Consider the following 27,420-nt stretch of genomic DNA (forward strand, 5'->3'; position numbering starts at 1 on the left):
GAACGATGTTTTATTTTTAAAAAATGACCAGATTCCCTCTGTTAATCCATCTAAGACTCACTCTTGACACTTGTCTCGTAAGTTCGACAATTATAATTTAAAATACCACAGTTTTTATGCCAGTCGCATAATTTTATTTTGTGTATTTATCCATCCCACCCTAAAGGCCAGTCCGTGAATATATTTTCTGACATTAAACCAGTCCATGGCCCAAAAAGGGTTGGGGATCACTGCTCTAGGGGCCATTTAAAAATGTGTGACAGCGGGTTTCTGTCATTTCAATGAGATAGGGGAGGACATGACTGACATTTAGTGGGCAGAGGATACAGGTCCTGAAGGAATTTCCTGCCCAAAATACAAAAGAGTCCCCTCTACTTCTCCCTTGGGAAACACTATACATATACCATATTTCCCCATGTATAAGACACTCCCATGTATAAGATGCATCTTAATTTTGGGGTCCAAAATTTGAAAGAAAAAAATAAAAGTATTACATAAAGTTATTGAACTCATCGTAAAATTCATACGACTCCTTATCACTTTCAAAACTCCCATCAATTAGCTTGTTCTCATCTGTGTTTGATGACAAATCACTGTCTTCAACAATGAGCGCAAAACAAGCACGAAAAAGCGGGAAATGGAAGTAAAAAAAATCTACAACCACTGCATAAGATGCACCCAGTTTTTAGACCCTAAATTTTTCAGGGAAAGGGTGAGTCTTACACATGGGGAAATAGTTAGTTATAATGATTGCCACAGAATAGTAAAACATTGCACATAAGTAATCATCTGTAAATATTGTGTAAATAGGGAGTTACAGAATATCCACATTTTTAAGCAATATTCATTTTTCCCTTTTAAAGTAGAAAATACTGCAATTATTTTCTCAATTGTAAAATCTAATCTAAAAGTGACACATTTAAAAGTAGAAGAAAGTTTTTGTTAATGCATAGCTCAAAACATTTTTAACATTTAAAATAAATTTTTAAAGGCCCTGGCCAGTTGGCTCAGTGGTAGAGCATTAGCTGGCGTGTGGAAGTCCTAGGTTTGATTCCCGGTCAGGGCACAAAGAAGTGCCCATCTGCTTCTCCACCCCTCCCCCTCACTTCTCTCTCTCTCTCTCTCTCTCTCTCTCTCTCTCTCTCTCTCCCTCCCTCTCTCTCTTCCCCTCCTGCAGCCATGGCTCAACTGGAGCAAGTTGGCCCCAGGCTCTAAGGATGGCTCAATGGCCTCCGCCTCAGGCACTAAGAAGAGCTCGATTGCTGAGCAACAGAGCAACACCCCAGATGGGCAGAGAATTGCCCTCTAGTGGGCTTGCTGGTTGGATTCCTGTAAGGGCATATGTGGGAGACTGTCTCTCATTGAATAAAAAATAAAAAAAAAACTTTGAAAACCACTAAAATATTTTACAAGCTCAGGAAGCTTGCAATTTTGGTGGCTAATGAAAGAAGCTCAATAATGCAAAGGCCATTTTATTTGGTTTGAGAGTATAAACTATTAACTTCCTATCTCTTTACCTTCTTGAGGGAATGTTGACTTAATTTCACTTTCATCACTTTGTTGAATTTAATATATTTACAGAGTGGCTATAGTGCTAGGCATTATATAGAAATTAGAAAACAAAATCAAGAGGCACATTCCTAACCATAAGAATGTTCAAAGACCTAGTTAACAGGATAGAGGAAAGGAGGAAAATTGGCAGAGATTCTTTATTTGCTAATAAAGGAAAAATATCAAATAAAGAATAGTGTGGGATTAAAAATAGTGTTACTGCACATTAAAGCTGTAATTTATCCGTGGTAAAATCTGCTTTCCAATTGTATTCATTGTGAGACTATTAACATGCCAAGCTTCCTGTTTATTCTGTCTATAAAAAAGTTCTTAGAGGCCCTGGCCGGCTGGCTCAGTGGTAGAGAATTGGCATGGTGTGTGGAAGTCCTGGGTTTGATTCCCAGCCAGGGCACACAGGAGAGGCGCCCATCCGCTTCTCCACCCTTCTCCCTCTCTTTTCTATTTCTCTCTTTCCCTCCCACAGCCAAAGCTCCACTGGAGCACCGCCTCAGGCACTGGAATGGCTCCGGTTGCAAAGGACGAAGGGCCCCAGATGGGCAGAGCATCGCCCCCTAGTGGCTTGCCCGGTGGATCCTGGTCAGGTGCATGTGGGAGGTCTGTCTCTCTGCCTCCCCACTTCTCACTTCAGAAAAATACAAAGAAAAAAAAAGTTCTTAGAAACACACAACAACCTTTCAGGTGCTGACTGATATCTGTTGTATTGGGACAAGTATGGAAAAGGGAAAAATGGAAATCACAAGGCAATTCACTAGAATTACACTTAACACACTTATCACAGTGAGTTTTATATAAAGTGCTAATTACTAGTAAGCAGAAATTTCTTAATTACAGATATGCTTTATAAAGTTAAATCATAAAGTAAAAATCAGCATTTCACTTTACAGGCAAGGCAACATTACAGAGAAACTAAGAAAACTGGTGATCCCAGCACAAGCTCTATCACTGCTACAAAGTACTAATCATTGTGAAAGACATAAAATCAAGTAGAAACCAAAGGAAATGTTAGAACCAGGGCATGAAACTGTTCCTTAAAAACGTGGCTAACTCACCAGCTGTCTCCTGTTCTTCTTCCATGTTTCTGCTTTCCTCTTTGAGTTCATGTTCTGAAATGCTAATTTCAACATGACAAAATAATAATCATGAGAAGAAAACTCTCACCACAAAATACACATTTAAACACTTTATTTTAAAGAGAGAACCTTTAGTTCTCAACAATACTGAATTAAAATAGCTATACTACTTTAACTAACCCCCCCCCCAAAAAAAATCAAACTTACAGAAGTCACTTGGTGGGTTGTGTGTAAGGTTTCTGTAGAATTCAGTCCTGTGAGCTTTCTTTAATCCCGTGCATAAACCAAAATCAGATAATTTTACATGACCCTAAAAATAAATAAATAAATAACCCTAGTAAAATCAGTGGATTATATTAACTTTGAAACAAAAGCTTTATTATAAACTTTTTAAAATTCAATTATAAAAATCTTACTTAGAATTCATACAAATGAAATGTAATATAAATATTTGATGAGGATTGCATCATTCTAGGAAAAAATGTAATTTAGCAATAATATGAGTTGCAGTTGTCCATTTCCAATCACAAAATCAGCACTATTCCTCCATCAAATAATTAACAACCTAATAATTCACCAGTTTATTCACATGCCTTGGCATCCAACAAAAGGTTGTCTGGTTTAATATCCCGATGGATGAAACCCAACTGGTGAATTGCATCTATTGCCAGAACAGTCTCTGAAATATAGAACTGTGTTTCCTCTTCTGTCAAGGTATCTTTCTTCATTAGCAATGTCATCATGTCACCTATAAAGGAGAAATAAAGGAAAGTAAGTATCATGTAGTGGAAATGCCTCAAAAGGGGAATACCTGTAAAAGCTTTCTTTGTATCTACACAACATATGCCTGGCTTTTGCATCTTATGATCCACCCAGTATACCTCCAACCATCTCTAGGGCCAAATAAGAAAGTGTCATTGCATAAGCAAAAGTTTTATGATATTTAATAGGTTTAAGACAGAAAGTATGTGAAATCAAATCAAAGCAGAGATAACAATGAAGTAATATCTACCACTCAACATCCAATATAAATTGTTGAGAAAAACATGTCAAACTGGAAAATGATTCAGTAAGCACACCTGGAAACTAGATACATTCTTTCAAATTCAAGTTTCAAAAACACGCAGAGCTCATTGGGCTAGCAAAAATAGGACATCATTCCACTAAAAGACTCACCTCTAGACATTCTTTTATTTTCAAGGAAATTTTTTCTTTAAAAGGAGGCAAAAGAACAAACACTGGTGAACTTACAGCTTGAAATTGATAATTGTTAATATATGATATTTTCATGATGCTTCAAGACTCTTTTTTAAAAAAAAACAAGGTAGAAGTATTCTTTGTCCTCCATTCCCATTCTATTCTCTTCTCTTTTTGTTGAGTCACAGCTATCATGCATTTGTTTGCTGTGTATTCTTCTGGCTTATTTTTAAATGTCTTCATATACTTATATACTAATCTGTGAACTTATAGGCTTCTGTAGGTTTTTAGAAAATTACATAAATGGCATCAATTGTATATGTAACTGCACAGCTTGCTTTATTACTCCACTGTTTCTGAGATCTTACTCTTGAAACAGATACAGCTCCTGACTTTTAACTACTATAAAACATTTCATCACAATAATTATGCTGCATTTTATCTATCCATTCTTCCATGGGTGGCATTTATTTTGCATCCAGTTTTTCACTATCATGGCAATGCTGAAGTGAGCACCCTTTTACAGGTCTCCTGTACATGGGTGTGGGGAGACTCCTCGGGAACACAGCCAGTTGTGGAATTCTGGGATTGCAGGACACCATCATTGGCCACTTTCCTGCTATGTATGAATCACTCTCCATAAGAGTTACAGGTTAGTTTACATACATGAGGCCAGCTTCTCCACAGCTTCACCTGCTTTTAATGTTTTTATTAACCAGATGAGTGCAAAATGGTATCTCATTCTTATTCAATTTGCATTTTTCTGAATAAAGGTGAGGTTGAAGATTTTCCTATATATTTATAGACTAGCCAGAGTTATCTTTCGGAGGTTGTCTGTAATTTGCCCACTGGGTTGCCTTTCTTTAGTAACTTATTGTTCTTAATTCTAGACTTAAAACATTCTAACTAATTATATACAGTAAACCTAGAATGGCAGCATTAAAACTGTGCCAACTTTATTATTCCTTCAAAATAATCTGATTTGTGATCAAAATTAGCATTATTACAGGAGGGACTATTGGAACACTATGACTGACTGAAATCTCAGAGCTAGGACTATGAAAGTACCCTAATCAGTATAATTATAATCACACAGTGACTGCTTGTGTCAGTCTGTCATTGCTGTTATATTTGCTTTTACCTCCAGGGAGAAATTCCATGATAAGATAAAGGTTCCTCTTATCTTGAAAACTGTAAAACATCTTCACCACCCAGGCACCATCTGCTTCTACCAAAATATCTCTTTCTGCTCGAATATGAGCCACCTAGATGAATGTATTTTGAGAAAATAATTGTAACACATTACACATTTTTCAAGCTTACCTCTTACAATTATCCATCCAGTTCCTTGAAGTCACGAAGGAAAGCTGGAGTTTTAGAAAAGATTTGAAACATTTGTATGTTCATATTCTCATTAAATATGGAGAACCTCAGGACATAGTTTACTTTAGCTTATACTTTAGCCCTGAAAAGGTAGGATCCATGGGTAGAACAGGGGAAGCTGAGACCTTTGAGGTAAAAAAATGACTAGTCTAAAACCTTTTCAACCATATTCTCCACCTATACAAGGATCCAGGCTTTGTCTTATAAATTTAGGGCCCTAGTCTGATGTTTAGAAGTTTAAAGTATTAAGCAATGCTTTATAAATTGGTATGACAAAGTCAGAGTCCTTAGCAAACTATTTTTAACTGTTATTAGTCAAAGGACTTGACTTGGTCTTTAACCATTTGGTTCTTTTAAGAAGTAAAAATGTTCATAATAAATTTATATTATTTTGTTATAACACCTCTATAATATCTATACACATAATCTATAGCAAATTAATGTAATCTGGGGAAGGTTTGCTACTGATTTGTCAGGTACACAATTACTAGGATTCATTTAATAGGCTAGAATATATATATATATTTTTTTTTTTTTTTAAGATTTTATTTATTCATTTGGGGGGGGGGCAGCAGGAAACTCCCATATGTGCCTTGACCAGGCAAGCCCAGGGTTTTGAACCGGTGACCTCAGTGTTCCAGGTCAACGCTTTCTTCACTGCACCACCACAGGTCAGGCCTAGGCTATTTTATATAGTGAGTCATTTGTGCAATTCATATAATCAATTTTCAGATGTTTTTACATTAATATATTTGTACATTCTTTCTTGATAGACTAATTAAAATATAATTTGATTTTATGCTTTTGCTATTTTCATTGTGCACCACTATGTATTCTGGCCCAAAATACATGAGCACTCAGATTTTGTCAAGTTTTTCATGATAATAAAATATGATCTGCTTAAAATATCACATTTGAGATTACTGTATTATTATCTAGAATGGTAATTGCTCTGAGATCAAAGCAGAAGAATTAAAGTTGAAAATTAAGATATTGTTTTCTGGTATCAAAAAACTTTACACTCTCTCTGGGTCTGTTTCAACATTCTTACCTACTGTCTTTTACAAAGCCTTCTAAGTGATTAAGGAAAAACCTTAAACCTTTGGTGTTACATCTGGTATTATCAGGAAAAACAACTATATCATAAACTTGGCTTGATTATTTTTAAATATCTTAAAGCCAGATTAGAAAATATATTTTCAAAATGGACCTATATGTCCAAAGGATTGAAAGTGCCACGTGTAGTAATCTGGTACCACAATAGTAAAGACAGAAGTTGCCACTTAATTTTGTGGAGTAATTAGCATCAAAGTAAATGTGATAAAATCTTAAAATAATGATGTATTAGAATTGAGTGGGAAAGGTTTTCTAAACAAATTCAGTGGTGACAAATGCAGACTAATTTTCATAGGAGAAAAACAACCCCAAAGTGCAAAAACAGACTTAATGTTGGGTTCCGGTGAGACAGCTCCTGCATGGTAACGAGTGGTCAGAAGCTCTGCAACCTGGCAAAGTATTCTGGACAAGATCTATCCAATAGAAATTTAATGTAAGTCACATACGTAACATTAAATTTCATAGCAATCATATAATAAGTAAAAAGAAACAAGTGAAAAAATTTTAATAATATAGTTTAATAACCTCATTTATCCCAAATGGTTTCATTTCAGTGTAATCAATATAAAATTATTGAAATATTTTACTTTTTTTTTTCACAGCAAGTGTCTAAAAGCTGGTGTGTATTTTCCATTTACAACATACCTTAATTCAGAAAAGCTACATTAAGTCCAGCAGCCACAGGTGGCTAGTAACTACAGACTGCAGCTGGACCTAACTCTGCCTTTTGTCTTTAAAACCCTATCCAGGACTAACCCCATTACGGCTTTGTTAGAGTCTTGTTTATCTCCCTGTCTCAAACACTTATACCCATCATTACCTATAATTCTCTAATATACCTCAGTATCTCGACCTTCCTTGCCCTCCAAACCCTCTGTAATTAGTCTGTCTTCAACAAAATCCCCTATCACCTGATCTCTGAATGGCTTCAACCACCTCGTCCCAACTGAAACCAGCTGTCTGTCTGCCCAGGGTTCTATCTTCCTGCAGAGTAAATGCTCAAGATGACCTGCTTTTCTTTTAGCTGCGGCTGGGTGAAGGGGTAGGTTTTCTGCTCATTGTCATAGCTGCTTCTGAGCCACTGTGACACTGTCCTTCTTTCCAGCTCTGTGAAGCACATGCTGTGAGATGACATCAGCCATCATCCTTCCTCACAGCTATCCTTTATGGAATTCCTGGTCAATCCCTCTCACTCAGTCATGACTTTAGCTCATGGCTTGCTAACTCCCACAAAGATAAACCATCAAATACCCTATCTGCAAAGTGCACTGACTTCCTCCTCACCTCCAGGGGTCTTTTCCACTACTACACCTCAGACACACATGGTACTCTTTTTGTCCTTCTCACCAACCATTGTGCACCCTCTAAAATCTCAACTCTAAGGAACTCTGTTTCTGATCTCCACCTTTAACTTTCTAGGTATCTCATCCTTGTATTTTAATCTGCATTCCATAGACCCTACCACTTTTACTTTATTACTCGCCTCATAACCTCATTTCTTTCACTACCCAGGCTAGATTCCATCATTCTTATGATCGCTCTTTTGTATATGCCTTGAACTCCCCTGTCCTTCATTCCCTCCGTTGTATTTGCCTGGCCAAACCCCAACCCTAGTTAATCCCAATTTTCTGTCTATTGTGTCTACTCTGCCCCAGAGCAACTAAGTATTATTGGAGAAAAATCACCTAATTAATGACTGTTTTCACTACATTCATGACTGAAAATCTCAGCTGGTGTTCAACTGTATTTCCCTAGCATGTCTGCTTTCCCACACTTCTGGTCAATAGTTGAGACTATTTCACAAGTTCTCTCTCCTTACACCTCCAACAATCTATCTTCTTCCTTTGCGCTGGGCTGATGACCTCACTTGTTTGCACTCAGGCAGAAACTTGGCACTTTATATGCTCAGATCAACCACCCTGTTTGTTCTAATTTTCTCTGCTTTTCCTTCCTCTTTCAATGAATAGGTCCCCACTCCTATCAAAGATCAACTCCTGTCTTCCAGTGTAATCCTATAGTTATCTTCCCTCCTTCTCCTGCATGGTCAACTTTTCTCTTCTTAATGGGTTCTCCCAATCAGCATGAAACACTTCCTGTCAAAAAAGCCAACATAAGACCCCTAACCCACCTTTTGACCCTAAATCTCACTTTGCTAATCCATTTGTTCTGCTTTATATGAAAGATTTTTCTATACTTGCTATCTCCACTTCTCGCTTCCTATTTTTTTCCCCTCCAATCCAGTTAGGCTTCTGCCCTCCAGTACATTGGAGTTGTCCTTGCCAAGTTATTCAAAGTCCCCACACTGTGACATCCAGTGACCTGTCTTCCTCTTGCTCTTTCTAAGTAGCAGTCAACACAGCTGACCTGTCATGTCCTCCTTTAAACACTCCCTTCTCTTGGCTCCCAGACCATGTTCTCCTAGGTTGTCCTGTCTGATTAGATGTTCTCTCTCAGACTCCCGTACTAGTTTCTCCTCTGCTTAGTGTTCCCTAGGGCTTAGATCCAGACCCTCTTTTCTTGTCAATCTACATTTGTTCCCTTGGCAATTTCATCTTGTCTTATAACTTTAAATATTATCAATATGTTGGTGACTTCCAAGTTACAGTATATTTCTAGTCAGTTTTCTCCCCATAACTTAGTCAATGTCAGCTTAATATTTCTACTTGGATATCTAACAGGGCAGCTCAAACCTCACATGCTACAAAAAGAATTCTTGATCCCCACTGTCTCCAAACCTGTTCCTTCCTCAGTCATTTCCTCAATCAGAAAATAACTCTATTATGCACTCCATTCCTAAGTAAAACTCCAGGTATTCTGCCGGAGTCTTCCCTTTTTCCTCACTATCCTCGTCCTTCTGCTCACCCCCCAACAAAGAGCACATTGCAAGGTATCAGGCTGGCTCCTTTCCTGAAACACATACTTCATCTGTCTGACTTTTCTTCAGTTCCACTGCTATACCCATAGTATACAGTCATACATCCTGGCTGGAAATGCTATGGTATGGTCTCTCAACTGGTTTCCCTGCTTCAATTCTTTTTTTTTTTTTCTGGAGTTGGAAACGGGGAGGCAGTAAGACAGACTCCCGCATGCGCCTGACCAGGATCCACCCGGCATGCCCACCAGGGGGCAATGCTCTGCCCATCTGGGGCATCACTTTGTTGCAACCAGAGCCATTCTAGTGCCTGAGGCAGAGGCCACAGAGCCATCCTCAGCGCCCGGGCCAACTTTGCTCCAATGGAGCCTTGGCTGCGGGAGGGGAAGAGAGAGACAAAGAGGAAGGAGAGGGGGAGGGGTGGAGAAGCAGATGGGTGCTTCTCCTGTGTGCCCTGGCCGGGAATCTAACCCGGGACTCCTGCACGCCAGGCCAATGCTCTACCACTGAGCCAGCCAGCCAGGGCCTCCTGCTTCAATTCTTGTTTCTCCTATCAACAAGCAAAGGAAGTGATTCATCTTTGTAGAGCATCAATCAGACATGCCACTCCCCTGGCTAAATATAAACAGTGTCTTCCTAGTGCATTTAGAATAAAACCCAAACTATCTTGGTCTTCAAAGCCCCACATAGCCTGGTCCTGCCTGCCTCTCTCACTACATCCTGGACCACTCTCCACTCAATGAATTCTAGCCACAATGGCTTCTTTCTCTTCTTTGCACAGGGCCTCTGCATTCGCCACGTGGTTATTTGTTCTGCTAGGTCTCTGTATGTCATTCTTCCCCATTATTCAGTCTCTCATTAATTGTTCTCGCCTCAGAGAAACCTTCCCTGCGCTGATGCTTCCCCTTCTAAACTCAGAGCATGTGCACCACTTTATCCTTTGCTAAAACGTTCTTCACAGGACTAATCAATCATGACTGTCTGTAGTAGCTGTCTACCCCACTGCTACAGAAGAACAAGGATCAGGTTTGTCCTGTCAATTACTATGTTCCCAGAACCTAGAACAAACAAATACTTGGATGAATAAAATAAAAATTAAGTAAAAAAATGCAATGAAAATTCAATTGGGCCATACTTAAATAAAAATTAATATTATGTTGCTGTAATAAAGTGAGCTTCAGGCAGGCACTAAAAGACTAAACTAAATCATTAGGTTCAGAAAGGTACCATCTCCCTCTCCACCCCACTGTGGAGGCCCTCACTAGCATATGTACTCAATTTAGGGCTATACAGAGTGTCTATCCAGACGGGACACACAGGTGAATACATGAAATACTACTGATGTTTGCAGATTTATGGCCACCACTTAAGCCACATTAAGTCACAGGAAACATAAAAAGAGCCCAGAAGTATGAAATTGGAGTGGTTACAGAGTTTGGAAATATATAAATATATATACAATCAGCAAATTGTCAGGAAACTGGTCTGGTTTTTTTGATATGTGGCAAAAGATTGAGGGTAGTGAGAATTATCCTTCATTTTCACTGAAGTAAAAAAAAAGGTATTTTGTCATGGATTGAATGTTTGTGTTCTCCCCAGATTCCCATAACAAAGCCCTAAATCCCAAATATCACTGGCTTTGGAAATGGAGCCTCTAAGGAGGTAATTAAGGTTAAGTAAGTCACAGTGGGGGGGGGGGGTGTCCTTATAGGAGAAACCAGAGAGCTCCCACTCTCTCTCTCTGTGCACACACCAAGGAAAGGCTATGTGGGTGCTTACTGAGATGCAGCTGCCTGCAAACCAGGAAGGGAGCCCTCACCCTAAACCAAACCCCGCCAGAATCCTGACTGCAGACTCCCACCCTCTAGAACTATAAGAAAATTAATTTCTGTTGGTCAAGTCACTAATCTGTGGTGTTTTGTTAGGGCAGCCTGAACAGAGCAATACATATTTAGAGTATAAATTTAAAAGAAATTTTAACTATAAGAATTAAGAAACAATGAAACAAGCTATCAAAAAAGTTAACAGGTTATATAGTAAGATGTGTGGATTTATTTTTAAAAAGTCCAACATCGACACTTACTCTAACCCAGGGGTCTCAAACTCAACTCAGCATGTGGGCCGCAGAGCAAGATCACAGCCGTTCGGCGGGCCGCACTAGGTCTACAAAAGGCAACTGTTACGCAACACTTTTCAGTGTCACAAAATAACCAGAAACTGTAGTTCGTGGATTAGTCTGCGGGCCGCACAAAATTGTTCCGCGGGCCGCATGCGGCCCATGGGCCGCGAGTTTGAGACCCCTGCTTAACCCCTAGTTAGAGGATGTTCCCTTGGTGATGTGTGTGAGAGAACATACCTGCTCTTTTTCAAGCATGTCAGCTTTTCTCAGTATCTTCATTGCATAGATATGGCCTGTATCTTTCTTCTGGACTAGCCGCACCTGGAACGTAAAAACTGATCACATTACAAATGTTTAACAGTCACTACTAAACTATTTAGTTAGGAGCAAAAGGTAGATACCTTTAGAGAAAACAGTGTTGCAATTTGCCATTCATGGTACTGTAGGAGTTCTATTCAAATTACACTATTTTTATATATATTTAACTATTTTAATCTATCTTAAGACACATATTTTTAATAGCAATGACTTTAAAAAAAGAGCCACACCTCTCCAAATGCTCCTCTCCCTATAACTTTCAGAGACTCAAAGTCGTCCAAGCCCAGTCTGGTCCTCTTGAGCCGTAAGAACTCTGTTTCCTTGCGAGCATGTTGTGATCGGCGCAACTTTTTCTATTTAAAAAAGACAATTTAAAAATATGACTTTAAAATCATGTTTCAAAGAAATGTTTCAAAGGAAGCCTAACACATTAAAAGATGAGAAACATAAAAATGGGAGTGAAGTATTCTATATTTTTATATACTGTTGCTATAACTTATTTACCGAAGTCAAATATTGATTAAGCATGGAAAGTACAAAACAATCAAAGGAAAACTTTTTTTTTAATGAATGATAAATCTTATTTTTGAGGTACACTCCATTAAATATTTTGTCTTTACTAGTTCACCATATTCTTTCATCTATATGCTAACTTATTTCAAAAATAAAAATTAAACTTCAGGAAATGCAAATAGTATTCTGATACTGATTCTGACAAGAAATCTACTTGGCTTCAATTCCTTAAATTCCAACGTTGCTCTGTCACAACTACTAAGATTTATGAGACCAAAATAACAAGACAGCATTTCCACAGAGATTTACTTATGGTAGAATTTATCCTTGGACAAATTTTAATAAACAGCTTGAGACTCGGCACACAAATTCCTGAGAATACAAAATTGCAACAAAAATAATTACATGAAGAAGTCATTCAAATATTCAAGTCAGGAATTTCATAATTCATTCTCCAGAGATCACAATAAAATAACTAGCATTAAGAAACATTACAAAATACCTGAAGGTTACATTTGGAATTAGATATCTGTTTCACTGTTCAATATTTCATTATTCCCCTCACCAAACAAAATTTTTTTTTAATTTTTTTTTTTTTATTCATTTTAGAGAGGAGAGGGAGAGACAGAGGAGAGACAGAAGGGGGGGAGGAGCTGGAAGCATCAACTCCCATTTGTGCCTTGACCAGGCAAGCCCAGGGTTTCAAACCGGCGACCTCAGCATTTTTAGGTCAACTCTTTATCCATTGCGCCACCACAAGTCAGGCAATTCTGGTTTTTTTTGACATAGCTCCTGGTAACATAGAGTGGGAAATAAACAAAATCGTGAAAAAATTAAAACCCTGTTCATCTTCAACTGAACTCTATCAAGTTTTCAGTGGTTCAGTTCTAAGAAGAAGATAAGTCAAAATGACTGTAACACAGCTCCAAAACATTGCTGCTAAACATAGCTCAAGATACAATTACTAAATAGTCCTTCCTACCCTTGCATATATATTTTCAAAAGGGTCAAGTATTAATTGAAAATATGTAAATATGCCCCACCAGTGGTGGCACAGTGGACAGAGCGACAACCTGCAATGCTGAGATACTAGGTTTGAAAACCCCAACGTTGCCGGCTGTAGTGTGGGGTCACCAGCTTGAAGCCCAAGGTCACTGGCTTGAGCAAGGGGTCACTAGCTTGTCTTGAGCCCCCTGGTCAAGGCATATATGAGAAGTGATAAAGTGATGCAACGATGAATTAATACTTCTCATCTTTCTCCCTTCCCCTCTTTCTGTCTTTCTCTCAAAAAAATGTAAATATATATCATCAATGCAATGGAATTCTGATACTTCCAACAAAGTTAAATCTAACAGGATAAAATTAAGAAACCGTATCTTCAATTTAAACATCTTTAAACAGCTAAATAAAATTATACACTCAGGCACATCAGTAATAGAAACAGTGAAGATAATTTTTTTGTTCAAAAATGGCTTTTGAATAACAGTTTGAAAAAATCACTAACAGAACAAAAAGATCAAAAAAAGTTTTAGACTGTAGGACTATAATTTAAAAGGCCACATGGTGGCTCTGTAGTACTGTCTTTCAAAGCAGTGAAGATACCTCCTCTTTTAATTACATAAATGAATAAATATGAGAATTTTGAAAGATATTCTAGATTTCTGACTTTGTAGATTATAAAACAGTATAGTTGGAGTAGTTTCAGAAATGTCTCATCTGAATGAAGAGAACCTTATTGCAGTTTCATAAATTATGCTCAAAATTGACAGATGAGAGGCAGATAAAGAGAATAAGAGTTTATTAATATTTGATAGCTTGTGTAATGCAGCAAGTAAACAATGTTTATATGTTGGAGACAGCTATTTGATGGCAAAAAAGGAGAATCCCTAATGTATGGAATATATAATCTTACAAAAATGGGAAAATGCCTATAACATTGTTACATTATTTTTAAAAAATCTAATCCATGATATCAGTCTTAAATTTCAAAGTCCATGTTATATAGTCCAGAGGTAGCTGAAGAAAGTTCTCATTAAAAAGAAGACATGATGAAAAAAAGCAGGTTGACATAACTGCCCACAACTTTTGTAGATTAAGTTGCCTTCAAAAACAAGTAACATTTTTGTGGTGATCACATCTTTCCTCTACAAAGAGGACATCAAAAATCTGTGGACAGAGGTTAACATCTCATGGCTCTCTTCTATGGCTCGAACTTGCCTATTTTGATTTTCCATTAGATTAAATAATATTCCATGTTTAATGGGATTTTCTTAAGCAGTATGAAGCTAGAAATACATTGCTTTCTTCCCTCATTCCTTTTTAAATGGGTGTGTGCCTCCACCTCACGCTCTGAAGGGCACTCAGTCCGTGTACAAGACAGTGTACACAGGAGTCCTGGGAGAGGAAAGGGTTCAGCAGGCAGCTTGACCTCAAGATACATGCTTTTGTGACTACATTACACAATTTAGTTTTCACACGTAACTTTCACAAATAATTTTCTATTACAGAATGCATTAGGATGAATATTAGTTTTCATTAAAAGCTAGATTCTTATTTTAATAAAACAATTTCTTGGAAAAATCCACATAAAGATAGTTCTAAGATAGTTTATATTAGGTTGAAAATGTATGTCTATTTTATAGAATTTTGGATCATCTAGGACAGGCATGGCTGGATCCGGCCTGCATAATGAATTTACGAGGCCCAGGATTAAATTTTTAATATTCTCCGCTACTTAAAAATCTCAGCTACTCAGAAGCGGAAGCGTCTTTGATTATTGGAAATCGAGATATTTAAGAAGATAGTGATATGAGGAAAAGAATTCCGCGTGTGGCTAATCTAGGGTTAACTTCCAATAATTGGTCGAATGGATTCGCGATACTTCTTTATTTTTTTTAAAAATTACATTATAAAGATTTACAACTTTTGTACTTGTCTGTACTCGATATGAACTGTTTGACATTTAGCGGCGATGTGAAAACCACATTCTTTTAGGAGGAGTTTGCCAGTGCGTACCCAAGGTCAAACAATTCATTACTTTTGTTGGTCAAGTGTGCTGAATCAAGTGGCATTGTAGCACAGACAATAGCTGTAGTTGATAACTGAAAACATGTCCAGGCTGTTTGTAAAATGAAATAATTGTTTTATTTGCAGTATAACCCCTTCAAGCTCATTCTATTAATTGAATATTGTTTTGATTGATTGCAATACAGTTTGGATATTTATACGATATGCAATTATATTTTTATTAAAATAATATTGTATATTAAAATTTTTTCACTCACATTTATTCATAAACAAATTACATAATAAAATTTTGTTTACTTAAACAAATCATTTTTGTATTTAACATTTTTTAATTTTAATATTTCATCCGGCCCTTGAAAAAAGTTTCTTTCTAATCTGGCCCGGGGGCAAAAACTGTTGGCCACACCTGATCTAGGACCTTGCCTGGGGTCTAACAATAATCATTTGTGGAATTAAAATATCTTTAAAATTTTTAATTTTATAAATGGTCATTAGGGGCCACTTACTATTTTTTAGGGGGAAAATCATCTCACATTTTCTACAAGTCATTTAGAAGAACTAACAAAAAGAGTTCTAATGTACTTAGTACTTACTAGTAAAGACAGCTTATAAACTGGAAGCTACAAACTGTATTCAACTTACAAATATATATGACGTGGCCTGCAAGTTATTTTAATACATTTGAATTACTTGTCAGTATTTTTAAAAGGAGGTGATTTCACATAAAAGTCCAGTATTCCAGTTTCTCTTGAAAAACACCAGGCCAACAGTAACAGCTCCCTTTTGATGGGCATAGGTTCTCTCGTTTGTCAGTCTCCACTGCTGATGCCAGTTGCTGGGTGACATGTGTAAGTGGCTGCTACTCCTTTTTTTTTTAAGTGAAATGTTGTGTGACTTTATCAAAAGATAAACTGTGAGAATCAAATATTTTAGAAAAAGGAAAAGATCTATTTCTTTTGGAAGAGAAAAAGTATTCTTATGAATTGACTATGCAAACAAAGGATGTTGGATCAAAATAATATAACCTAAAATGATATTATAAAACCAACCCAGCCGACTTCTCTCGTTTATGTTGCTCGCTTGGCTTTGGGTATCTGCTTTTGTAATTTCTCTTCCAGATTTCAAATTGAGAGCTTAGGCACAAGAGTTCTCTAACAATATAATGATGTATACTATATATTAACATAATTATAAGGTTATTAATAAGAAAGTTATTCATACTAGTGAATAAAAATGAGGAATGATGTGCTTAGTCTTATTTCTCTATAGACTGAAATATAGACCTAAACCAGGAACAGTGTTGTGGCAGAATGCAGAAGGAGTACCTCAAGAGATTAGCACAGCTTTCTGGTGAAAGTGATGCTTAAAGGGAGACCTACAGCCCCTGAAGAATAATGGGAGTCAGGCAGGAGTAAGGAAGTTCCAAGCAGCAATGGTCTATAGGCAAGAGCATGAGAACTAAAGTAATTCAATACTGTTGGTCAATGTGAGCATGTGGTGACAGGATGAGGCTAGAAAGAGGTAAGCAGAGGTGAAGAGGGGTCTTGTATGTACACCAATGTTCAAGAGAACGCTTTTATCCCGGGAGCACTCAGGAGCCAATGAAGGATAATAAGCTAAAAAAGAGTGATGTGATCCAGTCTGATTTTAGACAAATAACTCTGGCTGCAGTGTGCAGAATAACTACAGGGGGGAGCAGGGCCAGGACTAGAGGAAGATGAGCTGAGGCAGTTGTTCTTCAGGTGAAATACACAGGAGTTTAAACTAGGATGGTGGCCCTGGGCTGCAGAACTGGACGGGACGTAGAAACATGCTTGAGAAGACTTGGCGATTGATTCATTCTTCTTGGGAACCTCTTATTCCACAAACCTCAAATACTGCAAATATCTATTATCACTAAATCTACGTTCTTGGAATTTTTTAAAAAGCTGCTTTCTTTTAAAGACCTCCATTGTAGCAACAAAGAAAGAAGCCCATGTTCAAACAATAAAATCCACATCATCTAAGTTGTAAAATCATGGTATCAATACATGCAAAAATCACTTGGGTGCTTTTGCACAGTAATTATTGTATTTCTCCCCAGCTTTATTCAGAAATGGCATAGAACATTTTGTAAGTTTAAGGTATACAACGTGATGATTTGATCCACATTTCTATTGCAAAGTATTACCACAGTAAGGTTAGTTAATGTATCCATTACCTCAAAGAACTACTATTTTTTTGTAGTGAGAACATTTAAGATCCATTCGCTTAGCAACTTCCAAGTATATAATACAGTATTGTTAACTACAATCATAGTGATCACAGCTGACCTTACCTCTTCATCTGCTAATCCTTCTTCTTCCATGGCCACTTCTAATTTCTTCTGCCTTAACAAAAAAAAAAAATAATTTAAATTTTAAATACATTCCTAACTATTCCCATTTTAAAATGTCTATTGTTTATTCAAATTTTGTGTGTGTGTGTGTGTGTGTGGTGGAAGGACAGGATGCATGAACTAGTAACTAGAGAAATGGTGGTGGTACAAATTTTGCAATTCATTTCCAAGTGAATAGTATTTTATTTCTATTATATTGATTTTTCCTAAACTCTTCCTAATTAGTTTTGGAGTATGCTAGAACAAAACTAACTTTCCAGAATTTATCTGCATGGGGAGAGGGGTTGAGGATTGAAACTATCATCCACATTGTTGGGTATTTGTTATATATAAGCATTATGTCCAAAGGTAAGCAACCTCTCTCTTAATCCATTAAGATCACTTCTTTTTCTTTCCTAAAGAAAATTCCTAGCAAAAATATCTAGAGCTTATTCATAAATCAGCACCCAAGTGGAGAAGATGAGATCTCAGAACATATTCTTCACCCGACTCCTCAGCATTTGTAGTAGGCACCTTGGTGTTTACCACACTGCTTTTTATCTTTTGTCCACATATTACTCCCATACGCCCAACCTTAGAACAAAATAAGCCGAATATCGGATTCTGTGCCTGCTACCCTGCACCTCTGGGCACTGCAGAGCTGCTTGTTTTCTCCTCTGCAGAAAGAATCCCAAGAGTAAGAGGACCATTAATCTAGGAGGGACAGCAACATACAAGCAACTTCATTGTTCTGTCAGATCTCTAACCCCCTTTTTGCCAAGACGTCATTTGGAAATCCTCCCTCAGGAGAGAGAGGCAGTGACTTTCATTTGTTTGTGCCATAACTAGAGGGACACCTATGACATCTTTTATACCTTTTAAAAAATAGTTTTCCTCTAAAATGCTCTAACATTTTGTTCTTTGATTGTTACTTTATTTGGCTTATGTATTTATCCAGTTAAGCCTTAAAAATTCACATTTTTTAAAACTTTTTTTTACAATATATTTAATATTGTAATACTTCTTTATTTTATTTTTTCGATTACAATTTTCATTCAGTATTATTCTGTATTAGTTTCAGGTGTACAGCATAGTGGTTAGATAATCATATACTTAACAAAGTGTAGTATTAGCTGTTTAATATGACTTCCGTGGCACCATCAAGATGACACTTTTATTTTTTTTAGTAACAGCAGATACTTTTTTTTTTTTTTACAGAGACAGAGAGAGAGTCAGAGAGAGGGATAGACAGGGACAGACAGGCAGGAACGGAGAGATGAGAAGCATCAATCATTAGTTTTTCGCTGCACATTGCAACACCTTAACTGTTCATTGATTGCTTTCTCATACGTGCCTTGACCGCAGGCCTTCAGCAGATGGAGTAACCCCTTGCTGGAGCCAGCGACCTTGGGCTCAAGCTGGTGAGCTTTTGCTCAAACCAGATGAGCCCTCAACAGCAGATACTTTTATTCTTACTCTCCTTTGTTTGGAAATAAAGGAGAAAGCTGAATTACTTAACAGGTTTCAGCAAGAAGAGACAATGAACCTTTAAAATTCTGATGAATGACTTGGGCATCTACCTCCTGAGAAAAACAGGTCTTTCCCTGGTTCTCCTCCGCTGTGTGATCTCCCTTGATGGTGTGGACCCTTCCAGGAACTTTCATCACATTTACAACTAGTGTAACTGCTGATATATTTGGATTTATTTCTAATTTATTTTGTGGTTTCTATTTGTGCCCACTATTTGGTGTTTTGGTTTTTTGTTTTCTCTTGCCTTCTTTGAACTGATTTTCCCCCTCTCCTCCATTCCATTTTTTCCTTCTACAATTTGGAAGTTACAAATTTTATTTGTATTCTTTTAGTGGCTACCCTAGAAATTACATGTACACTTACTCTATCAAAGCCTGAAATTAAACTTCATCCTATGTTCTATCTCTATTCTTAGAGATGCAAAGATAGCCAAGAACACTTTAACTCCACTTCCCTCAACTGACAGTCAACTGTTACTGTTATTTTAATTCTATTTTTTTTAAATGCCTATGATATTATCATTATTATTGTTGTTTTTATACAGTGGATTTTTGTTGGGATTTATCTACCTATTTATACTTAAAGCTTGTTTGTGAACAGAAATTTGGAATTTATCTACCCATTATACACTTAAAGCTTCTGTTTCCTCCTGCCTAAAGTGAGCCTTTTGGAGTTTTTATGAGGACAAATTCTTAGTTTGACTTGCCTCTATGTCAGTCTCTTCCCTCTCTTCCTTTAGGAACTTTAATTAAAGGTATGTTAGCTTTTCTTACAAGTCTCTGTTTAACTCTCCTTCATATTTTCTTGCTCTGTCTCTCATGGACTTCTGAACGATTGTTTAATCTTCTAGTTCTAACCTCTACTCGGCTATGTCTAATCTGCAGTGAGACCTGGCCAAAATTAAGTTCCAACCCTGCTTCTTCTTCTCGAGTCCTGTTTCACTGAAGCTGCACCACAGTTTGTCCACGCACAACATTTCAAAGCCAGTATTAACGTGTCTCTCACATTTCACATCTGGCTAGTTTCCACGTTTTTTCAATCTATCTCCCCAGTCAGTTCTTCATTGTTGCTGTCACAATCCTAACGCAAGCCTCCTTTATATTTGCCTGGACTACATCACTAGCCTTTCCTGTTTCTAATCCCTCCTCCCACAGTCCATTCAATACAACACAATTAAAGCACTCTTCTGAAGAAACACCTGCACTCATTTGATCCTCCTGTGGAAAACCCATGGAGGCCCTCTACCATGAGAAAAGTGACACCAGCAGAGCGTCCACAGCTTCCAGGAAATGCTGACACCCAGCTAAACTGCACAGTGCCTGACCTAGCACTGAAGGTGGTCTCTTCTGTCTCTGACATCCTTGCTCCTGTATCTTTACGTCCTTCTTCTCCCATTCATGTGTGTACGAATAGGGTTCTTTCTTAAAGCCCCATTTAACTGCCACCACCATTTCTGAAGCCCTCCCAGCTGCCTTAGGCAAAAGCAATAGCTCTCTGCCCTTCTCTTAGGGATACTTCTCACTCTTTCATGTAGTATTTATGTGCAGTACCCCCCCTTACTATAAGTTTCCTGAAGGCAAAACAACATGTCTTTCATTTTTTATTCTTCCATTCCCACTTATATATACACACAACACTATGCATGTTTCTAGATAAACATCAATTATTCATAATGCATTCCTCTAAAAAAAGTAAAAAGCTTTATTATAATTTCATGGTTAGAAACATTTTGTTTAAAACATCAACGGAGCCTGACAAGGTGGTGGTACAGTGGATAGAGCATTGAACTGGGATGTGGAGGACCCAGGTTCGAGACCCTGAGATCGCCAGCTTGAGCATGGGCTCATCTGGTTTGAGCATGGGCTCACCAGCTTGAGTGAGGGGTTGCTGGGTTGAGCATGGGATCATAGACATGACCCCATGGTTGCTGGCTTGAGCCCAAAGGTCGCTGGCTTGAACCCAAGGTCGCTGGCTTTAGCCCAAGGTTATTGGCTTAAGCAAGAGGTCACTTGCTCCACTGTAGTCCCTGGGTCAAGGCACATATAAGAAAACAATCAATAAACAACTAAGGAGACTAAGGAGCCGCAATGAAGAATTGATGCTTCTCATCTCTCTCCCTTCCTGTCTGTCCCTATTTGTCCCTCTCTGTGTCTCTGTCACAAACAAAAAAATACCCATCAACTGACATTTGAAATTAGTATATGGGTACATAGGACAAGAAACTATTCTACAAAATTAAATAACTAGGCCCACTGTCAGGATAGGAAACTTAAAAACAACACACAGGGATCTGCAATACTTATCTTATTAATGGGCAACACATTTATACTACATGTGCAGCACATCAGCTTACTTAATTAAACAGAAATGCTGTTTAGCTGTTACTATACCTGGTTTCTCTCTCTTCATGCTGTAAAATGAGGTTGCTGTAAAAATTCTCCAGTGTAAGCTTGGCCACAGTCACTCTTTCTCGGGTATGGTTGCTCATAGGAAAGGTGTTTGTAGTCCCTGCCGTCATTGCCATAGTAATGGAAACTGAAATAACATATAAACACAAATTATTCAATAGAAAAATAACTTTTATCCCTTATAACGAACTCTAGAAATGGTTTGATTTCTAATAAGAAAAATTCTACCCTAACAGTTAAGATCTCCAAATCTTAATAATATTAATGCTAGTAAAGAAAAATGCACTATTCCCAAAGCATTAAAAATTAATTTTGTGCTGGCAAAACCAGGGGTGAACAGCAATAAAGAAGCACCAGTGGCAATCCCCACACAATATAAATACATTTATATACAAAAGGTTGTATTCAACAGCATTCAAAACAAGAAAGGTTCAATCTATTTTGTTGTTTTACTGACAAATAAAATCCATAAAGATTTTGCTAATACTTATGTCCCCAACAAATGTAAGTCTCCTAAAAGTTAATGTAGTTTAGTTAAATATAAGAAATAGCTCCTGCTATATGAATTTTATGAAACATGAAGTGTTGCATCAATTAAGCAAACAAACATAAGTCTAAAGCAATTCTTGTGGGTATATGTTTTAGGGGAAATAGAAGGAAGTCCCTTTGGATGAAGTCCATAGTTGCCCTATCTCATTCTGAATTCGGTCATTTCAGATAGTACTATAACAAGGTCTATATGTTTCCCCAAACTATGAGACCCGTTTCATTTTCAAATGCCTATAGGAACCAGGCAGGAAACATAACTGTCCAAATCAAGCCAGCTGACAACAGAGAAGTTTTGTATGTCTACTTAAAGCCATTGAAGTGTCAACTCTGAGAAACCACTGGGACAGCCAAACAATGTACTGGTTTGACAAAGATAATCTGGACAATTAGGAAAGATAAGGAATGTAACAAAAAGGCTACTTCATGGGGGACAGACTGAACTCTAGTGGCTGCTTTGGTGACCCTAAGAAATTTGCCTACCACAACAGTCTACATCTGAACCAAAAAAAAAACCAAACCCAAAAAACAGAATGGTTCTGTATGTTAAAGAGATTTTTGCTTATTTGGATGGGGATCATAGCAGGCCAACCCAGAGAAGATCCAGATTGCCAGGAGTGAGCATACGACATTGCATTCTTAGCTGAAAAGTATTCCCACATACCTGCCACCTACTCCCCAACACCCACCTCTCCTTAATTATACAAAGATACAGACCCTTGTACATGGACCTGAACTTGACTAGAACCCAGGGATAAGGGAATGAACTAAAAGGCCTTTCCTGAGCCTCAATGTCAAGTATAGATTGAAAATAAACAACTTTCAGTTCCACTGTCATCTTACTGGGTTTACTCCTCCATGTACTACTGCAGGAGCCTCAAATCCTTATGTCTAAAACAGTCTATTACTTTAGCATTGTCAACTTGTTCCCCGGCCGACTACCTTCAATTCTTTTATAATAAGAAGCCGATCACATTACTTGTCTAAAATTATTCATGTCTCTTTACTGTCTACAGCAAATCAAATTATCAATAGCTCAGCATGATGAAGACAACTCACAGATACTGAATGCTGGTATTATCAGGAATTTTATGATATTTCATTCACTGAATTTCCCTTTTTTCTCCTAAGGACTTAAGAGAGTGGCACTTCCTATGTATGACTGCATTTCACCCTCCCAACTGCCCTGTAGAGTAAGAAACTGAAACTTAGAAAACTCACATAGCTGGTGAGCCATGCAGTCAGGACTCCATCTCCAAGTGCTGTCTCTAACTTGCTGTTCTAGCCTTGTCTGCTACCTTACTCACTACCCACTCTTCTCTTTCAACCCTCCAAGCCACCCCCGCCATGACCTATCCCTGAATCAGTTATGTCCTGAACTCTTCTTTGTAGAAATCCTGCTGATCTTTAAGGCACAGTCTTAAAGATGAGGATGTTAGGCATCTCTAACATCCTCTATCAGAAGAGACTTAATATTTGGCATTCTTTCATGTGTGTTCTCTAGTATTTGTACTGATATACTGTATCTCACTCCACTTCTCTATCCTACCAAACTAGGGGCACCTCTGGGCAAGAACTTCTCCTGATTCATTTTTTAGTATTAACTGGATCCTACACACAGTAGGCATTAATGAATGAATGACTCAATCTATTAAGTGGGGGGTAAGGGAAGAGTTGAAAGAATTGGCTAAAAATAATAAAGATTGGTTAATAAGCAACTGTGGAAAAAGAAATTACTGAACCTAGTGGTCAGAAATTTAGAGATCCAATCCAGGCCCTGCTGCTGAGTGATCATATGGTCTTATTCAAATCACCAGAACACTCTGAACTCGTCACTTTGTCCAGATAGGTATCATAGTATTTGCTCTGCCTAGTTCACAGGCGTAGTCTAAGGTCATCTGAGCTTATATACAGCAAAGTCACAATGGCTTATACAGAGGTAAGACATTATTTTAGGCACTAAGTTTAAATTTTTAGAATGTGTTAAGTCAGAGGTCGGGAACCTTTTTGGCCGAGAGAGCCATGAACGCCACGTATTTTAAAATGTAATTCCTGAGAGCCATACAACGACCTGTGTATGTTACGCATTATCCAATAAAAATTTGGTGTTGTCCCAGAGGACAGCTGTGATTGGCTCCAGCCACCCACAACCATGAACATGAGAAGTAGAAAATGAATGGATTGTAATACATGAGAATGTTTTATATTTTTAATATTATTATTTTTTATTAAAGATTTGTCTGCGAGCCAGATGCAGCCATCAAAAGAGCCACATCTGGCTCGTGAGCCATAGGTTCCTGACCCCTGTGTTACGTGCTTTAATAATAATGAGTATTACTTTTAAAAACAATAAATAAGCCTGACCAGGCGGTGGTGCAGTGGATAGAGCGTCGGACTGGGATGCGAAGGATCCAGGTTCGAGACCCCGAGGTCGCCAGCTTGAGCACGAGCTCATCTGGGTTGAGCAAAAAAAGCTCACCAGCTCGGACCTAAGGTCACTGAGCAAGGGGTCACTCGGTCTGTTGAAGGCCCACGGTCAAGGCACATATGAGAAAGCAATCAATGAACAACTAAGGTGTCGCAACGAAAAACTGATGATTTATGCTTCTCATCTCTCTCCGTTCCTGTCTGTCTGTCCCTATTTATCCCTCTCTCTGATTCTATCAGTCCCTGTAAAAATAATAATAATAATAATAATAATTTTTAAAAAAAAAACAATAAATAATAATAGTGAAACTCAAGAATTATCACAGACAAATGATTTTTAAGCACTAAGCTGTTCTTCTTAGAATGCCATCTATGGCGATGCTAACAAACCATTTTTGGAAATACCTAAATCACTGAGTTCATGTTCTGTGTTTCAGGATAAGATGCAGAAAAGTCAAAAAAGGAAAACAGAATAGGGAAGGTATTTAGCAGAGATCCCAAAGCATGTGTGCTAATTGGGATGTGGGGGTTGGGTGGGCAGGGAAGGAAGCTGGGGAGGATGGGCTAGAAGTTGAGGGATTCAAATAATTTGAGAAAAATCCAGATTGTACAAAATTAAACAACTTTTTTATTGCAAGACTTCTCAGAATCTTCAGTACGTTAATATGTACCCTACGTCTTCAAAAAGGTGGTACGGTGTACAATATGCAGTAGTTTTCCAGGGAGCCTTCTTCGGGTATGTAAAATTTGAGTTCACAGATAATTTTCTTAAGCACTGGTAAAAAGGTACCTGTTGCTTATTTTTCTTAAGCAAACATTTGGTGGATGGAGGTACAGAAGCTCCAACAAAGAGCATACCTAAGAATTTTAGAAAGCTTTCTAATTTATCCAGATCTGTAGGTGATAGAGAATTTAAGTTGGTCTGCCTGTTCTTAAGAGGAAAAAAAGTTGACTCAACTCTAGTTGTCCAAAGTCTATATTTTCCTTTCAAAAGTTTATGATGAAAAAATAAAACATTATATAATGCCTTTTGGGGGAAAGAAAAGCACAAAGAAATAACACATAACTATTTCAGAAGTCAAAAAGAAAGATGTATTATGAACTCAGGGTGTGGCCTTGGAAGGCCTTGGCTGCCAAGGGTTCTATTAGAACAGGCTGCTCTGCTCAGTCTGCCAAGGAGCAAGGGCTGGCCTTCAGCTGCCAGTGTTCCAAGGCAATCAAATTCTGGAAGCTACTTTATCCTAAGAGAGTTCATAAGAGGCTTACAGAGAAGGCACAATGGCAATTTATTGATTTACACAATAAGAAACTGAGTAACAAGAAACAGATCCCTGGATTCACTCCACAGGCCTCAAGGTGAGAAGAGCCAGGGATCGTCATGAATGCCTGGGACACTGCAGCTCCTGAAATGCTCTTCCTGACAGAAAAAGAGGGTCGCCCAGCCAAGTTAAGGGATCGAGGAAAAGAAAGATGGTGTTGGAGTAGGCGGACGTTCCAACTGTCACCTTCCAGGACCAAATTGGATTACAACTTAATTTAAGAACAATCATCTTGAAAAACCAACTTTGGACTAAACTAAGAGGAATCTATAATCAAGCATCACTGAAGAAGCCACACCGAGACTGGTAGAAGGGCGGAGACACGGAAAGGGCTGCCCCACTCCCAGGAGCAAGCAGCGGCACAGAGGAACTCTCACAACGGGGTGGTTGCCCTGAGAGGTGTGGATCCTCAACCCCAGGCCTGGCCCCAGCCTAGAGCCCCAGAGCCTAGAAAAGGCACCCAGACAGCATTTAGCTGTGAAAAGAGCCAGGTTTCTGTCCACAAGAAGGAGACACACCTCTTGGACGCAGATTCCGTTTTAAAGGGGCGGTGCAGAAAACCTCGTTCTCAGCCACTAACCCAGGGCTCTGGCTGGGCAGAGCTGAGAGGACTGGAGTGGCAGGAGGAGAGTGTAAACTTCGAGGCCCAGGGAGAGACACTGTGGGACACGGCCACCAGAACACCTGTGCCGAGTCACGCTCCAGTACTGCAGTCGCCATCTTTCTTGGGTGGAGCAATCCCCTCTGAGTGGCATCAGCCTGAGGAAAAGCATCTGCTCCGCTCTCGGGAGTCTCTCCTACCCCAGACATGTTGACAGGTCGTTCTGAGAGGCCAGGAGGCAGGGGGCATGTCAGTAACTCAGTTTTTTGGTGTTGAGACTGAAGCCCCCCCCCCCCCCCCCCGCCACTCTCCTGAGTCTATGACTGGTGCTTCCACCTCACGGGAGACTCAATTGAAACAGTGGGTGGGCAGACCACACCTCTGGGTCTCAGAGGCCACAGCCACCAGACTAGGGTCTCATCCTACTGAGGTCTGTGAAAAAAGTCTGGACAGACTGACACCTGGGGCCTAAGGACAGAGCCACATCCACCACCCTTACTAATCCCTGGATTGCTGCATGCACTAAACCAGGGGTAGTCAACCCTCTTATACCTACCACCCACTTTTGTATCTCTGTTAGTAGTAAAATTTTCTAACTGCCCACCAGTTCCACAGTAATGGCGATTTATAAAGTAGGAAAGTAACTTTACTTTATAAAATTTATAAAGCAGAGTTATAGCAAGTTAAAGCATATAATACTAATTACTTACCGAGTACTTTATGTCAGATTTTCACTAAGTTTGGTGGAATAAATCTTTATAAAACAACTTACTATAGTTAAATCTATATTTTTATTTATACTATGGTTGCTCCACTACCACCCACCATGAAAGCTGGAACGCCCACTTGTGCAGTGGTCCCCAACCTTTTTTGGGCCACGGACCGGTTTAATGTCAGAAAATATTTTCACGGACCGGCCTTTAGGGTGGGACAGATAAATGTATCACGTGACCGAGACAAGCGTCAAGAGTGAGTCTTAGATGGATGGAACAGAGGGAATCTGGTCATTTTTTAAAAATAAAACATTGTTCAGACTTAAATATAAA

The 27,420-nt window shown here is 38.4% G+C and overlaps 1 protein-coding gene across 7 annotated transcripts in view; it reads right to left on the reverse strand.

The window, feature by feature from the left end:
• Positions 1-27,420, reverse strand: part of STK38L (serine/threonine kinase 38 like) — a 113,119-nt gene that overhangs the window by 13,526 nt on the left and 72,173 nt on the right. For all 7 annotated transcript variants that reach the window (XM_066265879.1, XM_066265868.1, XM_066265857.1 and 4 more), the window contains 8 exons: positions 21,464-21,608; positions 17,505-17,556; positions 11,878-12,000; positions 11,567-11,650; positions 4,981-5,104; positions 3,236-3,390; positions 2,850-2,952; positions 2,622-2,683 (listed from right to left, as the gene is read on the reverse strand). In XM_066265879.1, the coding sequence (XP_066121976.1) occupies positions 2,622-2,683; positions 2,850-2,952; positions 3,236-3,390; positions 4,981-5,104; positions 11,567-11,650; positions 11,878-12,000; positions 17,505-17,556; positions 21,464-21,597 (837 nt within the window). In that variant the 5' untranslated portion in view covers positions 21,598-21,608. The remainder of the gene's footprint in view (positions 1-2,621; positions 2,684-2,849; positions 2,953-3,235; positions 3,391-4,980; positions 5,105-11,566; positions 11,651-11,877; positions 12,001-17,504; positions 17,557-21,463; positions 21,609-27,420) is intronic.

This window comes from Saccopteryx bilineata, chromosome 1, assembly GCF_036850765.1.
Source record: "Saccopteryx bilineata isolate mSacBil1 chromosome 1, mSacBil1_pri_phased_curated, whole genome shotgun sequence".
In the NCBI taxonomy this organism is placed as follows: domain Eukaryota; kingdom Metazoa; phylum Chordata; class Mammalia; order Chiroptera; family Emballonuridae; genus Saccopteryx; species Saccopteryx bilineata.